Source organism: Artemia franciscana, chromosome 1, assembly GCF_032884065.1.
Source record: "Artemia franciscana chromosome 1, ASM3288406v1, whole genome shotgun sequence".
Lineage (NCBI taxonomy): Eukaryota > Metazoa > Arthropoda > Branchiopoda > Anostraca > Artemiidae > Artemia > Artemia franciscana.
The window spans coordinates 38727849-38747331 of record NC_088863.1 but is presented as its reverse complement, the minus strand read 5'-3'; the positions used below and the strand labels follow the sequence as shown (position 1 = coordinate 38747331).

Here is a 19483-nt window from a genome sequence, read left to right as displayed (position 1 = left end):
CATCAGAAATGGTTCCAGAACGGCTGATGGTATAAAGCTGAAACTTTCAGCGAGTGTTGATGGGTATGTTGAAGACACCAAAGGTGCTATGCGCACTCTGCTACTAATGTTGCTACAACTATTGCTATTGTGCACCTTAAGGGTATTAAGGTGAAGCTCTTATGATAGTCTTGCTAAATTCGCCTGAATACTTTAGTCTGGATATCTTCATATCTCTCTTTTGCTCTCTTTGAATCATCGTGTATACTGACCACTATATGCATCATCCCACTGCATGGTGGATTATGTTCTGACCATTCAGTTTTAAAATAGTCTCTATTCAGATGGTAATATTCCATTTCTGGAAATAAATCTCCTCAATTTTGGGGTCGATAGAATTCACCCTACTCTTTTTACTTTTTGAGGATCACAACGCTCGTGGTTGTGGTTAGAATGGATCAACTGACACCGAACTTTCCATTTTATGTACTGATGAAGATGTCATCTCAAATATAAAAAAAATAAAACTAAAAAAGGGTGAAAACAGCAAAAAAACTAAAGAAAAAAAACTAAAAACTAATAAAAAAAAAATAAAAACTGAAAAAGAAAAAAACTAAAAAAAGGAAAAAACTGAAAAATAAAGGAGAAAAAGAAAAAATTTATTTCATCATATACCAATTCAAAAACGAATGTATATACAGACCGGGACACAGGGAATATAAATGACGACCGGGACACTCAAAGAGAAATTACAGACTGGGACACCGGGACACAAATGACGACTGGGACGTGTGTGTGTCGACTGACGTCATGTTTGTGTGTCGACTGACGTCATGTTTGTCGACTATAAATGACGACTGGGACACAGGGACACAACTACAACGGGGACGCCGGGGGGCACAAGGGGATATATAAATGACGATGGGGACACAGGGAATGTTTGTTTAGCAATCACCATCAACAAAGCTCCAGGGCAGTCATTAGAATAATGAGGTATAGATCTGAATACGGATTGTTTTTCCCATGGACAATTATATGTTGCATGTTCAAGAGTCGGTAAACCTGACAATCTATTTATATATACAGACAATGGGACAGCGAAGAATGTTGTAGATTTGCAGGTTTTACGTAGTTAAAAACACAAATATATATATATATCTATCTATATTCACAGGTCACTGTTTGACCTATGTGATTGTATGGATGAGTAGGGTTAAGGCCTCATTCAAGTGCTGGTTTATATTAATCACTAATTTAGGAAAACAGTCTTCCTTTTCTCCTTCTGTCTCCTTTTTTTTTTTTTTTTTTTTTTTTTTTTTTTTGTGTTTGTGCTGTAGCATTGGTGATTTCTCTTTTCATTATATATATATATATATATATATATATATATATATATATATATATATATATATATATATATATATATATATACTAGCTGTTGGGGTTGTGCTTCGCGCCACCCCAACACCTAGTTGGTGGGGGCGCTTCGTGCCCCCCCCCAAGCCCCCCCCCCGCGCGCGTAAGTCGTTACGCGCCATATTAGTTACGCGCCATTGTAGTTGTGTCCCTATGTCCCACCTGTGAATATAGATATATATATATATATATATATATATATATATATATATATATATATATATATATATATATATATATATATATATATATATATATATATATATATATATATATATATATATATATATATATATATATATATATATATATATATATGTTTTTAACTACGTAAAACTTGCGAATATACAACATTCTTTGCTGTCCCATTGTCTGTGCATATAAATAGATTGTCAGGTTTACCGACTCTTGAACATGCAACATATAATGGTCCATGGGAAAACAATTCGTATTCAGATCTATACCTCATGATTCTAATGATTGCCCTTGAGCTTTGTTGATGGTGATTGATAATCGACCATTCCCTGAGTCGCCATCGTCATTTATATATCCCCCTGTGCACCCCGGCGTCCCCTTTGTAGTTATGTCCCTGTGTCCCGGTCGTCATTTATATTCCCTGTGTCCCGGTCGTCATTTGTGTCCCGGTGTTCCAGTCTGTGATTTCTCTTTGAGTGTCCCGGGCGTCATTTATATTCCTTGTGTCCCGGTGTCCCGGTCGTCATTTATATCCCCCTGTGCCCCCCGGCGTCCCCATTGTAGTTGTGTCCCTGTGTCCCGGTCGTCATTTATATTCCCTGTGTCCCGGTCGTCATTTGTATCCCGGTGTCCCGGTCTGTATATACATTCGTTTTTTAGTTTTGTTTTTCTCCTTTATTTTTTTCCTTTTTTCTTTTTTTTCTTTTTTAGTTTATTTAGATTTTAGATTTTTTAGTTTTTTTATTAGTTTTTAGTTTTTTTGTAGTTTTTACCATTTTTTTAGTTTTTTTAGTTTTTTTTTTTACTTATGTCCTGGTCGTCATTTATATTCCCTGCGTCCCGGTCGTCATTTGTGTCTCGGTGCTTTGTTGATTGCTAATTTATATTATATTTATATTTATATTTTTTATATTTATTAATATTTTTTTAGTTTTCTTTTTCTCTTATTTTTCAGTTTTTTCCTTTTTTTTAGTTTTTTCTTTTTTAATTTTTAGTTTTTTTTTTGTTTTTTACCTTTTTTTAGTTTTTTTAGTTTTTTTATTAGTTTTTATTTTTTTTGTAGTTTTTGCCTTTTTTTATTTTTTTCAGTTTTTTTTTAGTTATTAGATTTTTACCTTTTTTTTAGTTTTTTTTAGTTTTTTAGCTTTTTTAGTTTTTTTTTCTTTTTAGTTTTTTTTTGTAGTTTTACCTTTTTTAGTTTTTTTCTTCTTTTGTAGTAGTGTGAAATAATTCAGACGTCATATGCGAACAAACATGACGTCACCTGATCCATCCACAGATCCACACACAGACAACTTATTTTTATATATATATATATATATATATATATATATATATATATATATATATATATATATATATATATATATATATTTATATATATAAAAATAAGTTGTCTGTCTGTCTGTGGATGGATCAGGTAACGTCACCTGAAAAAACTGGATCAGGTGACGTCAAAACTGAAAAAACTAAAAAAAGGCAAAAACTACAAAAAAAACTAAAAACTAATAAAAAAAATAAAAAAGCTAAAAAACTAAAAAAACTAAAAAAAGGCAAAAACTACAAAAAAAACTAAAAACTAATAAAAAAGTTAAAAAACTAAAAAAACTAAAAAAAGGCAAAAACTACAAAAAAAACTAAAAACTAATAAAAAAAAATAAAAAAGCTAAAAAACTAAAAAAACTAAAAAAACTAAAAAAAGGTAAAAAACTAAAAAAACTAAAAACTAAAAAAAAACTAAAAAAAAAGGAAAAAAACTGAAAAATAAGCTAAAATAAAGGTAAAAACCAATAAAAAACTAAAAAAAAACTGAAAAAACTAAAAAAAGGCAAAAACTACAAAAAAAAACTAAAAACTAATAAAAAAAGTAAAAAAGCTAAAAAACTAAAAAAACTAAAAAAACTAAAAAAAGGTAAAAAACTAAAAAAAAATAAAAAATAAAAAAAAACTAAAAAAAAGGAAAAAACTGAAAAATAAGCTAAAATAAAGGTAAAAACCAATAAAAAACTAAAAAGAAAAAAAGGAAAAAACTAAAAAAAATTTTCATCTAAAAAACTAAAAAAACTAAAAAAGGTAAAAACTAAAAGAACTAAAAAATAAAAAAATAAATGACGAAACTCAAAGAGAAAGCGACCAGGACAAAAGGAATGTTCGATTAGCAATCAACAAAGCACCGGGACACAGGGAGTATAAATGACGACCAGGACATAAGTAAAAAAAAAAACTATCTATATATATAAAAATAAGTTGTCTGTGGATCTGTGGATCGTGGATCAGGTGACGTCACCTGAAAAAACTGGATCAGGTGACGTCAAAACTGAAAAAACTAAAAAAAGGCAAAAACTACAAAAAAAACTAAAAACTAATAAAAAAAATAAAAAAGCTAAAAAACTAAAAAAACTAAAAAAGGCAAAAACTACAAAAAAAACTAAAAACTAATAAAAAAGCTAAAAAACTAAAAAAACTAAAAAAAAGGCAAAAACTACAAAAAAAACTAAAAACTAATAAAAAAAATAAAAAAGCTAAAAAACTAAAAAAACTAAAAAAATTAAAAAAAGGTAAAAACTAAAAAAACTAAAAACTAAAAAAAACTAAAAAAAAAGGAAAAAACTGAAAAATAAGCTAAAATAAAGGTAAAAACCAATAAAAAACTAAAAAAAAAACTGAAAAAACTAAAAAAAGGCAAAAAACTACAAAAAAACTAAAAACTAATAAAAAAGTAAAAAAGCTAAAAAACTAAAAAAACTAAAAAAACTAAAAAAAAACTAAAAAAAGGTAAAAAACTAAAAAAAAAGAAAATAAAAAAAAACTAAAAAAAAAGGAAAAAACTGAAAAATAAGCTAACATAAAGGTAAAAACCAATAAAAAACTAAAAAGAAAAAAAGGAAAAAACTAAAAAAAATTTCATCTAAAAAACTAAAAAAAACTAAAAAGGGTAAAAACTAAAAGAACTAAAAAAGAAAAAAATAAATGACGACACTCAAAGAGAAAGCGACCAGGACAAAAGGAATGTTCGATTAGCAATCAACAAAGCACCGGGACACAGGGAGCATAAATGACGACCAGGACATAAGTAAAAAAAAAATTAACAAAACTAAAAAGAAGGTAAAAACTACAAAAAAACTAAAAAGAAAAAAAACTAAAAACTAATAAAAAAACTAAAAAATCTAAAAATCTAAATAAACTAAAACAGAAAAAAAAGGAAAAAAATAAAGGAGAAAAACAAAACTAAAAAACGAATGTATATACAGACCGGTACACCGGGATACAAATGACGACCGGGACACAGGGAATATAAATGACGACCGGGACACAGGGACACAACTACAACGGGGACACCGGGGGAAACAGGGGGATATAAACGACGACCGGGACAAAAAACTAAAAAGAAAAAAAACTAAAAACTAATAAAAAAACTAAAAAATCTAAAAATCTAAATAAGCTAAAAAAGAAAAAAAAGGAAAAAAATAAAGAAGAAAAACAAAACTAAAAAACGAATGTATATACAGACCGGGACACCGGGATACAAATGACGACCGGGACACAGGGAATATAAATGACGACCGGGACACAGGGACACAACTACAACGGGGACACCGGGGGAAACAGGGGGATGTAAATGACGACCGGGACACCGGGACAGGGAATGGTCGATTAGCAATCACCATCAACAAAGCTCAAGGGCAATCATTAGAATCATGAGGTATAGATCTGAATGCAGATTGTTTTCCCATGGACCATTATATGTTGCATGTTCAAGAGTCGGTAAACCTGACAATCTATTTATATGCAAAGACAATGGGACAGCAAAGAATGTTGTATATTCGCAAGTTTTACGTAGTTAAAACCATATATATATATATATATATATATATATATATATATATATATATATATATATATATATATATATATATATATATATCTATCTATATTCACAGGTGGGACATAGGGACACAACTACAATGGCGCGTAACGACTTACGCGCGCGGGGGGGCTTGGGGGGGGGGGGGGGTTGGGCGCGAAGCGCCCCAACCAACTAGGTGTTGGGGTGGCACGAAGCGCCACCCCAACAGCTAGTATATATATATATATATATATATATATATATATATATATATATATATATATATATATATATATATATATATATATATATATATATATATATATATATATATATATATATATATATATATATATATATATATATATATATATATATATATATATATCTATATATATAAAAATAAGTTGTCTGTCTGTCTGTCAGGTGACGTCATGTTTCTGTGTTGACTGACGTCATGAAGTTAGTTGTCGTCATTTTTGCTTTGACGGTGATACAACATTAACAGCTTTTTTTTCGCTTTGCAAAAATGATTCTTTTGCAAAAAAACTGCTGTATACTGAAGTGCCTTCGTATTACACGTGGAATACTAAAAATAAAGTATTTGAACGTCGAAAACAGGGTAAGTCAGTCGACGGCCAACCTACCATCTTCAAAGATACCACGATAGGAAGACTCTACACCGTTCACCCCAATCAACATGAATGCTTCTTTCTACGCCTGCTTTTGGTGAATGTACCCGGTCCGACATCCTTTGAGTATTTGAGAACTGTAAACGGTACTATACATGACACTTACCGTAGTGCATGCCAAGCTCTGAATTTATTGGAGAATGACGAACACTGGGATAACTGCATCAATGACCCGTGCGAAACGTCAACCCCAAGTGAAATTCGTGCATTGTTTGGCATCATTTTAACAACTTGCTCTCCATCAGCTCCTACAGAGTTATGGGAAAAATATGTCAAAAATGTCCGAAGATATACTCCATCGAAAACAGTTAGAGACGTCAGATATGACTTTTGATTTTACATCAGAAATTTATAACTACACTTTAGTTATTATAGAAGATTTGTGCGTACGTATGGCAAACAAACCTCTTCAGGATTTGGGAATGCCTTCACCTAACCGTATCGCTGCTGTTTCGACATGTGTAGAATTGGATCGTGAACAAAGTTACAGTACGAGTGATCTATTGTCGTATGTACAAAATAACATTTCCAAGTTAACGTCGGAACAAAAAGACATTTATGATACGATAATGCATTGTGTCGATAACAACGTTGGAGAAATTTTCTTTTTGGATGCGCCAGGAGGTACTGGTAAAACATTTGTGATAAAACTGATTCTGGCATCAATTCGATCAAAAAATGATATAGCGTTGGCAATTGCGTCGTCCGGAATAGCCGCAACATTGCTGCCTGGTGGAAGAACTGCTCATTCCGCTTTTAAATTGCCTCTGAATTTGCATTCTACAGAAACTCCCACGTGCAATATTTCCAAATCATCTGGGATGGGTAAAGTATTGCAGCAATGCAAACTTATTATTTGGGATGAGTGCACAATGGCACACAGAAAATCGCTCGAGGCTCTGGATCAATGCTTGAAAGATTTGAGAGGGAAGTCGAAACCCTTTGGCAGCACATTAATATTGCTTGCGGGAGATTTCAGGCAAACATTACCTATAATACCTAGATCAACTCCTGCAGACGAAATGAATGTTTGCCTGAAAAATTCTAATTTATGGGCACACGTAAAAATATTAAAATTAACTACAAATATGCGTGTCCGATTGCAAAACGATGACTCTGGTCAAACATTTTCAGATCAATTGCTGACAATTGGAAACGGAAAGCTCCCAGTAGACTCAATTTCAGGACGTATACAACTACCTGCTGATTTCTGTAATTTAGTGACGTCCAAAAATGAATTGATTGAAAAAGTATTTCCGAATATTCTAAAAAATTATAAAAATAATAAATGGCTAAGTGAAAGAGCGATTCTCGCACCCAAAAATATAGACGTCAACGAAATCAACAATATTGTTTTGACCAAGATTCGAGACCAGGCAGTCCTTTACAAGTCAGTCGACACAGTTTTGGAACCAAATGAAGCGGTTAATTATCCATCTGAATTTTTAAATTCCATAGATCCTTCAGGATTTCCACCACACGTGCTACAACTAAAAATAGGCGTACCAATAATACTTTTAAGAAATATAAACCCACCAAAGCTTTGCAATGGCACTCGACTTGCCGTAAAAAAAACAATGGAAAACCTAATAGAGGCCACAATCTTGACAGGGCCTTTTGAGGGTGAGGCTGTTCTTATTCCTCGCATTCCCATGATTCCGACGGATCTGCCTTTTCAATTTAAAAGATTGCAATTCCCAATTCGATTAGCATTTGCAATCACCATTAACAAAGCTCAAGGTCTATCATTAGAAAAATGTGGTATAGATCTTAGTACTGATTGTTTTTCCCATGGACAATTGTACGTTACATTTTCGAGGGTCGGTAAACCTGACAATCTATTTATATGCAGCGACAATTGGACAGCGAAGAATGTTGTATATTCGCAAGTTTTACGCAGTTAATTTGTATTGTATCTATCTATCTATCTATCTATATAAAAACGAGTTGTGTGTATGCATGTTTGTTTGTTTGTAAAAAGAGCGTTTGCATATGATGTCATTATTAGTACATACGGCTTTGTATATGCAGAGACAATGGGAAAGCCAAGAATGTTGTATATTCGCAATTTTTACGTAGTTTAACTCCTGCAGACGAAATGAATGCTTGCCTAAAAAATTCTAATTTATGGGCACACGTAAAAATATTAAAATTAACTACAAATATGCGTGTCCGATTGCAAAACGATGACTCTGGTCAAACAGTAGACTCAATTTCAGGACGTATACAACTACCTGCTGATTTCTGTAATTTAGTGACGTCCAAAAATGAATTGATTGAATAAGTATTTCCGAATATTCTAAAAAATTATAAAAATAATAAATGGCTAAGTGAAAGAGCGATTCTCGCACCCAAAAATATAGACGTCCACGAAATCAACAATATTGTTTTGACCAAGATTCGAGACCAGGCAGTCCTTTACAAGTCAGTCGACACAGTTTTGGAACCAAATGAAGCGGTTAATTATCCATCTGAATTTTTAAATTCCATAGATCCTTCAGGGTTTCCACCACACGTGCTACAACTAAAAATAGGCGTACCAATAATACTTTTAAGAAATATCAACCCACCAAAGCTTTGCAATGGCACGCGACTTGCCGTAAAAAAAACAATGGAAAACCTAATAGAGGCCACAATCTTGACAGGGCCTTATGAGGGTGAGGCTGTTCTTATTCCTCGCATTCCCATGATTCCAACGGATCTGCTTTTTCAATTTAAAAGATTGTAATTCCCAATTCGATTAGTATTTGCAATCACCATTAACAAAGCTCAAGGTCAATCATTAGAAAAATGTGGTATGGATCTTAATACTGATTGTTTTTCCCATGGACAATTGTACGTTGCATGTTCGAGGGTTGGTAAACCTGACAATGTATTTATATGCAGCGACAATTGGACAGCGAAGAATGTTGTATATTCGCAAGTTTTACGCAGTTAATTTGTATTGTATCTATCTATCTATCTATCTATATAAAACGAGTTGTGTGGATGCATGTTTGTTTGTTTGTAAAAAGAGCGTTTGCATATGACGTCATTATTAGTACATACGGCTTTGTATATGCACAGACAATGGGAAAGCCAAGAATGTTGTTTATTCGCAATTTTTACGTAGTTTGAAACACATATATAAATCTATCTATATTCACAGGTGGGACACAGGGACACAACTACAATGGCGCATAACTAATATGGCGCGTAATGACTTACGCGCGCGGGGGGGCTTGGGGGGGCGCACCACCCCAGGTGTTGGGGTGGTGCGAAGCGCCACCCCAACAGCTAGTATATATATATGTATATATATATATACATATATATATATATGTAATGTTTATATACAGTGCCAAAAACTTACCGAGGAGAGGGCATATCTGTTTGAGTTAGATTTCCAGGCATATAAAGATGAAACCATTTTTGAGTTATATCTGAAAAGGTTTCTAGCCCGTAAAACCTGTTGCTAAAGACAGTTAATTCTTGTATCAAAATTTGTAATAGACAAAAAAAAATCTAGAAGTGTTCCAAACATAGAATTTTCTATAATTTAAGAAAAATATATGTGGAAATAAAAGAAATTAAGATTTGAAAATTTTCTTGCTTTGGAAACTTGATACTGCATAATGTTGACCTAAAGTAAAAATGAGAATAATAGGATTTGTGTTTTCTACCGTTTGAATTTTGGAAACATTTTAGAGAGTAAAAGTACAAGACTGAAGTACTATGTTTGGCTGTATTTATCTGGTGCTTGGAGTATTATTTAAACAAAACAGTAAAAACATATGCTTTTCATTTCATCCCTAAATTTCAAAACGAATCAAACACAATAAAATGTGAGGAAAAAAAAGCAAAGTCAAATTAGAATCTATTCAAAAGCTGTGATACATCTTTATAGCCAATGAATTTTTTAAAATACATATTCTGAAGACACTGGTCTCATGAATTTAAGAATGTGAGACTAAATTAGGTGCTTTGAATGTCTAAAATTGTTTAAAGGAGTGTTGATGAATTTAACTTCTAGAGATTCATTTCACGATTTCTTTTGTATTTGATCTTTCCTATTTTCAGCCGCCTGGAAATGCATTCAGTTTTCATTCATGCAAAAAACTCTCCTTTTTAGAGGTTTTTTCCTCAGATTTCCGTTCTCTTGAATAAATGCAATAATGTTCTTTTCAAACTTTCAGTGTGGAGCAAGTTACAAATTTAGGCCTTCCTTACGATTATGGCTCTGTAATGCACGGTAGCTCGCAGTTTCGGGCAAAAAATGGAACTAAGACGATTGTACCAATTCCAGGTGAGCCTATTTTACCTCCATATTTAAATGAAGATTTTCAAGAAAAAAGAAGAAGAGAACACAGAGGGAGAGAGAGAGAGAGAGAGAGAGAGAGAGAGAGAGAGAGAGAGAGAGAGAGAGAGAGAGAGAGAGAGAGAGAGAGAGACTTTCTAAACAAGATTACAACTTCCTTTCTGGATAATTTTCTGGAGTTTCTAAATTTTGGAATTGTCATTTCTTTCAAACTAGTCTAATAACTATGCTTCTAGGATATCCAGCCCTTATTATCTTGGGGTGAGGATTGTATATTATGCAATTTTCCCGGATTTATCATTTGGAAAAGGGAAATATTTGATTCTTGACGTGGCAAAAAGGCTAAGGGCATTAAGGTAAGACTTTGGACAATTGAAGGTGCAATGTTATGCTAAATAAAAAGGCACTATGTGCATTCAGTGTGTCAAAAAGGAAGATTTGCAACATTTTAAGAGCGGATGAGAGTCTTTAGTTGAAACTTCCTGGGCATGCTGGTGGAGAACATTGAAAAGTGTTAGGAAGCTATCAGCTCCCTCTCATGCCTTTTTAGGTGGAATCCCTCCAAAACTATTTGATGAAAATTTTTAAACATACATCTTGATCAAAATAGTCAATAGCTCTAATACCTATGCCTAAGGAGGTGACATCACCTCCCAGAACTTTGAAGAGGGACGCTGAAAACGAAATAAAATAACACACTGTGTACGTGCTGATTGTCAGAAGAACATATCATCAATATCTGAGAAACGTTAATGGTATTAAATTGAAAATTTCAGGTGATGATAAAAAGCTATACGTGGGTAACCAGGCTTCCTTATTCTTTTTAGATAATCCCTTCCCTCACCACTAATCAAAACTTTGAGAAGCAATTTTGTTCTTAACAGTCAAAAGGTCTTATAACCATGCCTCTAGAGATGCAATTCCACCATAGCCCCCATGGTAAGCATTGTAAATTACGTAATTTGGCCTTTTTTATATGCAGGATTTATCATTAGGAAAAAGGTGGAATATTTTGTGTTTGAAGTTATTAAGGGTATTAAGGTAAATCTTTAGGGAATGTTGAGGGACATATTATACTAAATCTAAAGAAACTAAGTGCATCAAGTTTGTCATAAAAGTGTATCTGCAGTCTCCCAAGAACAAGAGAGGGTAGTCTAAACTTTCATAGTATGTTGAAGAAGATGTTAAAAAGTGGTTGGAGGGTAACCAGTCCCCCTCCCAGTCCTTTTTGAAAGTAGTGCCATTTAACCAAACACTTGGAAAGCCATAAATCTCACCCTTTGCCTGCAAGTCCTATGAAATACCATTGCACGTGATCGTCTTTCACTTAAGTTGCAATGTACCGCTGCAACCCGGATTAATATAATTCCAAATAGGAAAGGCGAACAAGTAAGAGGCGATCTTCAGTATGGCCCTATACCCCAGAAAAGTAATTTTTCAAAGATGCTTGTATTATCTTAACTTTTAATTATTATTAGCCGTGGTTTGTTCTCTACTAGGTTTCAGCTATATCTGATAAAAATCACTCTATTTCTTATATTATCTTGTTGTGAGATAAACGTGTATAAATATCGAATTTTTTATTACGTCATATATGACTACGATTATGGTTTCATTCATTAAGTTTGTACATGAAAATTAAGCTTTTTTATAGAAAAATTTTATTTAATTTTTTTTAAAAGCACTAGATGTGCCAATTTCCTTTCAAATGAGCCATTTAACAGCTCTCTATGATTTTCCTGTGCCCCGCTTGCTGCTGAGGAAAATCATAAAGGAAAAAATATGCAGAATATCTTGGTTGCAGCCACTTTCCTTGTTGTTCAAGCCAAGGGATGGCAAATTTCTTATATAGGGATCTCAGACAAGGCGATTCTAATAGTGTACTGATTTTTTTTATCTGACTGTACTTTAAGCAGTTTTGGGCTATTGTAGTTTTTACTATGGGACGTGATCGTTTCTTACTGAGTTTTTAGCTATCGCTGTAACTCGGGAAAAAATGGACACAACTTACGAGTATGATAGCTACCGCTGCAACCCGGATTACTATAATTTTTAGGAGTTGTGGGCTATTTTATGTTTTACCATGGGAAGTGACTATATCTTACTAGGTTTCTAGCTACCACTGCAGCCCAGATTTACATTGAGCTATACAGACATTTTTTTTTAAATTACAAGCAGAAGGCAGTCTATGGCTTTTTCTTAGTTGGAATAGTAAGAGACGATCCTAAGTAAACACTATAGCTCAGACAAGTAATTTTTCAAAAGATGCTTGTATTATCTTACCTTTTAGTTACTATTTGCCATGGTTTGTTCTTTACTTGGTTTCAGCGATTTCTAGTGAAATTTACTGCATCTCTAATATTATTTTTAACTATCACATATGGTTACAACCTACAATTATTACGTCATTCATCAAGCTTGTATGTGAAAAGGCAGTTTTTTTTGCAAAAATATTCAGTTTTACATTTTTTTTATAATAAAGGCACTAGATGTGACAATTTCCTTTCGTGTGAGCCATTAAACCGCTTTCTATGATGTTCCAGTTCCCCACTAGCTGTGGTGGAAAATCAGAAAAAAAGCCTTTGATGCAGAATAACGTGGCTGGAGCCACTTTTCTTGTTTTTCAAGTTAAGGAACTGTAAGTTTCCTATATAGGGTTTTCGGACAAGTTGACTCTAATAGAGTGATTCTTTTTTGATCTGACGATAGTTCTGGGAGCTGTGGGCTATTGCAGTTTTTACTATGGGACGCTATCGTTTCTTACTACGTTGCTACCTATCGCTGGAACCTAACTCTGGAAGTATAGAAATTTTCGTCAAAAATAAGTCTCTAAGAGCAGTTTTTCAGTTGAAGTTCTAACGATCATCGCATTCTTTGAGTCAATCAATAATTTGGCTCTGTGGTCTCAGATGGAAAAAATACCATATTTGGTATAAATCAAGGAAAATTTATCCAGTATCAGCACCACTTACTGCTGTATGTGATTTTTTATTATTCAGTTACTCTCTCGCTTGAACCTTAGAATTGCTTTAAATGCAATTTCTTCTAGGCCTTTCGAGCATTTTCGAATTCAAAGCTGTATCTTAATTAAAATATAAAAATTAACTCCTTTACTTCATTAGCCCTTGGGGAAAGGAAAAGTGAGATACACACGTTAGATTTCTCGTCAATACGAAAATTAGAAGGCGGTAATCTAGAGCAAGACTTTTTAACAGAATTTTGGGCCACGACTCAAAGATTTTCAGATTCTTCTCAACCTGTCGTCGTAACTCAAATGTAGTCACGCATAAAGGTCTCCTTTGTCCTGTGATGACTTCCTTGTTGTGTCTTGAAAGAACTAAGAGCACAAGGAGAGAATGGCATCGTCAACTCTTCCGTTTGAGGACAATGATAGAAATGCATTAAAAGTAGCATTTTGGCCTGTCGTAAAGCCTCAACATAAATGGCCTACGCCTATTGAATAGCCCTTTGAGGTCAGATCCAATAAAGACTCACTTTACCCAATAGATTGCAACGTCTCGGGTGTTCTACAAGGAGTTTAGGTATAGAAAATTATAAAGAAGCGACCTTGTGGAAATTACAAGAGAGATTTGTTAAAATTTACTTTATCAATAAGTTCCTCACACGGATTACTTTTATCGAAAAAAATACAAGGAACACCTACAATATAAGCAATATATATAAGGGGAATACAATATAAGCAACAACTACAAAAAACAAAAAGAAACAAAAAACATAGAGAACATGCATTAAGCCTTATAGTCAAGCGCAGAGAAGACAACCACACACCATGAACAGAACACAGGGGACATCAACTCCTCAGAGGAGAAAAAAATGCTATTCTGTTTTATTTTTTATTAAATGATCCTTAAGAAACCCTTTAAAAGTCCCAAACGAGTGGCACCTCTGTAGAGAAGAAGGTAGTGAATTCCAGACCTGTTGAAAAGTAATGAGGGAATTGAAATCTGATCGAATAGTAGGGGTAGGCCGAATGTAGATATCGTTTGAAGAGCGAAGGCTATATTGAGCTAAATCAGAAATAAACATAGGAGTTTTCCGAAGAAATTTTGGAAGATTGTCGTGAAGCTGATGAAAGACAAAAGAAGCACAAGAAATAATGTAAATAGACTGTAAACTTAAGAGCGGTGTTGGTGAGGAACGGTTGGTGTCCATAGCCAGACGCCGTGCTTTATTATACATGACAGAATGTGACCGCAGTGTGGACGGAAAAGTAGACATCCATACAATGGGGCAATAAGAAAAATATGACTGGACAAGACAGAAAAAAGATGATTCAGAACAGATCAAGGAAATGTTTGTCTAAGTTTTCAAATGATACCCAAACTCCGTGACACCTTAACCTTAATAATGGCTATATGGTTTCTGAATGAAAGATTCTCATCAAGTAAGATACCAAGAAACCGGGCTACCCGATTCTCTTGTCTACACAAGGAGCCTTGTGACACCCGAAGTTGTGTAAGCTGAGGGAAAGCTATACCACTTCGAGAAAAAATAAGAAAATGTGACTTACCAACATTCAAGACCAAGTAATTTGCATTAAACCATGAAATAACTCTCTCGAATAATACTACAAGATTAGACTCGATATCACATTCCGTCTTCCCAAGCCTCCCAGGAGCGGTATCATCAGCAAAAGCAACAAGAAAATCTTCGTTAGAAATAGTATTGGAACACGACCAAGCATCCGGATTACACAGCTTCCAGCATGCCAGACGCCTGGTGTTTTTTTTTACCGCTGAAATCAGATCATTAAGATAAATCAGAAATAAAATAATATACATAATATACATCAAAAGGGCTCCGGAAAAGTGGATCACTTCAGTTAAAGCCTACCAGAAACATATGAATCAAACCAAGAAAAAGCGTTTGATCTTATATCAATATGAGATAGTTTACAAAGAAGAATCCGATGAGTCAAGGAATCAAAAGCTTTATGAACATCTAAAATTTAAAGCTGCCAGGATATGACCAGAATCTATTGCCGAATGAATGAAATTTTAGAAAAATGCGCATTCATGCTTCGTAGAGTGACTAGCTCGGGATCCAAACTGGAAATCAAGCAAAAATTCTTTTGCATCCAGAAAACTAAGAAGCCTGGATAGCATAGCCTTCTCAAAAATTTTGCTGAAAACAGATAGAAGAGAAATTGGCCTATAATTAGCAAGATCACTCTGAGAACCACCTTTATACAGCACTATAACCTTAGGTCACTTGAGAGATTCAGGGAAAATTCCTTTCTCGAAAGACAGATTGACAACCTTAGTCAATGGTGACAGAATAGCACAGATAACCCTTGTAGAAATTTTGTCTGGTCCTGAAGACGATGATCCTTTAAGAGTATTCACGGTACGAGCTACCTCAAATTCAGAAACAGAATTCAAGACCATCGACATTAAACATGAGGGTCCAAGATAGGCTCTGAAATCGTAACGAGGAGTTGCAGAGCTTGCAGAAGAAGCAGTTGCCTTCCCTATATTAGCAAAATAAGAGGTTAGCTCTAGCTGAACATATGCATCTCCCTGGACGGTTTTACCATCGAGTATCATCATTGATGGAACTGAAGGCAGAGGAGGAGTAGGTCTAAGAGCTGAATTAATTAAATGCCATGTCATCCTAACATCCTTTCCACATTCAGAAAATTTCTTATGATAATACTGGGACTTTGCCTTCCGACACAGAGAATTAAATATACTCCTATAGGCCTTGAATCGTTCAAGATGAGCTACAGATGATGAAGCCTTGTAAAGCTTCCACAAATAATTTTTTCTTTTCCAGCTTTTATGGAGACCTGAAGTCATCCATGGATTCAGTGGTTCTATCCTCTTCGAAGTATGGAGCACTGAACCCTGATTGCGAATTTCCAGGATTCCTTTTTTACTAAATCATAAAAGGAATCAAAAGAGCGGTTAAAATCTGAATGAGAAACCAAATTATCCCATGGTAGATCAGCCAGACGAGAATTAAGTAGACCTAGCTCAGTACCATCATAACGGAAAAATGGGAGATTCAATGCTGTACACTGCGCTTGATCAGCACTCTTGTATCGGGGAATAGTGAGAAGATGATCAGAAATATTACTAACCAGCACCCAATTATCTAAGACATCTAGTGACGAAAAAATATTATCAATAAGAGACGTTTGTGTGTCAGTAACTTGGGTTGGTATACAAACTGAAGATAGATTACCCGAAGAGAGCATCATCGACAAAAATCAATAGCCAAAGCAGAATTTTGATCCAGCAGGTTGAGGTTAGAATCACCCATAAGAATTAGTTCATAGGGATGTTTTTGGACTGAGTCCGAAAGTTCTTTAAGAATTTTCATAAATGAAGGAATAGACCCATTGGGGGACCTATAAACCAAACCCACAGCTAAATACTTTTGCATTGATTTAATCTTAATAAAAAGGGATTCAAAGATTCCTTCCTCATTTCTACTCAAATCACTTCGGACATTATATGCAAGACGATCAGCAATATAAAGGACATGGCCACCTCTCACCATATGTTTCCTATTTAGCCTCTCCATCCTATATCCTGGAATATCTAAAAGGATATCCTCATTTGAATCCAGGAAAGTTTCACACAATCCTATAACATCAGGAGTTCCACCACTAATGATCCTTTCAGCTCATCAAAAGACGAGCCAAGTCCCTGAATGTTAAGATGGAAAACAGAGAAAATGTCATCTTGTTTAGAGGAGGCAGAACCATTTAATTGCGAAACATACTTACTTTTTATAAGTTGAATTAGAATCGTTACTCTTCTGATTTCTACTTCCAATTGAATTATTAATTATATTTTTAATATCTAAAGGATTATTTTGTAATTCAAATAAACGTTCCCCCAAAGAGTTGATACCAACCTGGTCACAAATAGAAATCGTCGATTTACTCATGGTGCCGCTTACGAATGAACTACAGAACTTCGTAATCTAAAATAGCACTTAATGATTTTATCTATATCACTCTCGGCATGTAGATTAGACGCACTGGCGAGGTAAATAACGTGAGGTTGACACAATGACCTACGGATTGAAGCAACCGATTTCCTGTAGTATCGCCACCGATTTGGAACAGCAGCCCCGCAAGCACGTCTTATAGTGGCGATTATCAGCTTTACAGTGGTTTTCCTGGTTTTGCGGAGCGTTTCAGAAATCCTTAACCCTACGTATACAAATCTGGCACAGCAGGGACTGTTTGGCTTACAAAGAAAACACTATCACTCTTAGCTGTGTTGAAAGTTAGAGACTCGCCCTTTTCAGTATTAATAAAATTTCGATCGACCAAAATTCGCTTTGCAGTCTATTCAAGTTATCTTGCAAGTCTTTCTTCGATCTTCTGAAAAGAAGGACGTCATTGGCGTTAGCTATGAAAGATGAGTTAGTACCGCGAACTAGAAGAGATGAAGAGATGGGATTCAATATCTTAGAAAAGGTTTTTTTTAAAGGGCAGGACTATTAACACAGCCTTGCCTCATGCCTCTTTTGACTTTAATTGGTTCTAAAACTGTGCCTCTCCATTTGAAAGATACTGCTGAATTTGTGTGCCAAAATTTTATCATTTGACGATACTAAGACTCACACCGCTGTGCAATAGAGCGTCAAGGAATTGCATGTGATTAATGCTATCGAACGCATTCCATAAATCAACGTTGCACACATAAAGAGCTGACTTTGTACTCCCGAATCCATTAGTATGTTTCCTAGTAATCTATGTTTCCCTGGGTGACCAGCACCTTTTGGAATCGTAAGCTGGTTATCTCCAAGAAGTTCAGTGTCTAGCTTGTGAAAAATAGCATATTTCAATATCTTACTCAAAATGCAAGTTACGCTGATACGTCTGTAGGATTTCCTTTTTTTGGGGTCTTTCACTTTCTTCATAAAGGATGTCAGAATTCTTTTCAGAAAACTGACGGGAACAATGCCCCTGGTGATGCAAATTAGGAAAAAAAGTTAAAGGTGAAAATTAAAATTAGTTTCGACTAGCCATGATGTTCATTGCAGCATTTTACCAGGACGCCCTCCCTCCACTCAGCATAAAAAATGAAGTAGTTAAATAATTGAATAACAAGGCAGTCAGTGCGAAACACATATTAACAGGTGCTAGTTATATTATTGGGCCTGTGGGTCAGATGGAATTGACTTTTGAGTTTCAGAAGAGTTAATATATAGCTCTCCATCCAAAAAGAATGACGCGGTTGTAAATACAGGTAATAAGGTGTGACAAAAATCAGGGCTAGGTAAAACTTATTTTCATTAGAAAATATTACCCTTAAACACATCATTTGTACTTTTCGTCGTTAGTACCCACTTCAGAGCCTCAGATCGAGTAGGCATGTTTTTTGAAAATATAACTTCAATTCTGAAAAATCTTATCTTCCTATGTACTTCAATTGAATTAACAAATTTACTAAAACTTTCTCTTTTTTAGACGAAACAATTCCTATCGGGCAAAGAGCAGATATGAGTCCGTTGGATGTTCAAAAGTTGAATGCTTACTACAATTGTGACGAGAGGCCCACAACTGAAATTACTTCAATTACTTCCAGTACTACTTCAAGCCATGTTTCTGAAACCACAGAAACACAAATTCCAACTACTAAAACACCAGTAATGACCTCTACTCCTAATTTATCGGACATGTGCAGAGACATCTTGGGTAATTTATATATTCAGACAAGTCTATATATTTATATATATATATATATATATATATATATATATATATATATATATATATATATATATATATATATATATATATATATATATATATATATATATATATATATATATATATATATATATATATATATATATATATATATATATATATATATATATATATATATATATATATATATATATATCATATCCTTTTAAACTATGAATGATTGTAGATTGGTTTATATATGTAAATTTTTTCTTGAAAACGGCTCCATATTTATTTTGGAAAATTTGCCTTCTGAGATTTTCTGGCCTGAAAAAACAGATCTCAATAGGTCATTAGTTTGAGAAAATTCGTTTTGAGTCTTT

The 19483-nt window shown here is 34.0% G+C and overlaps 1 protein-coding gene across 1 annotated transcript in view; it reads left to right on the top strand.

Annotated features, from left to right (window-relative positions):
- Positions 1 to 19483, top strand: part of LOC136029308 (hatching enzyme 1.2-like) — a 103646-nt gene that overhangs the window by 77508 nt on the left and 6655 nt on the right. The window contains exons 7-8 of the mRNA XM_065707578.1: positions 10305 to 10414; positions 18879 to 19106. Of these exons, the coding sequence (XP_065563650.1) occupies positions 10305 to 10414; positions 18879 to 19106 (338 nt within the window). The remainder of the gene's footprint in view (positions 1 to 10304; positions 10415 to 18878; positions 19107 to 19483) is intronic.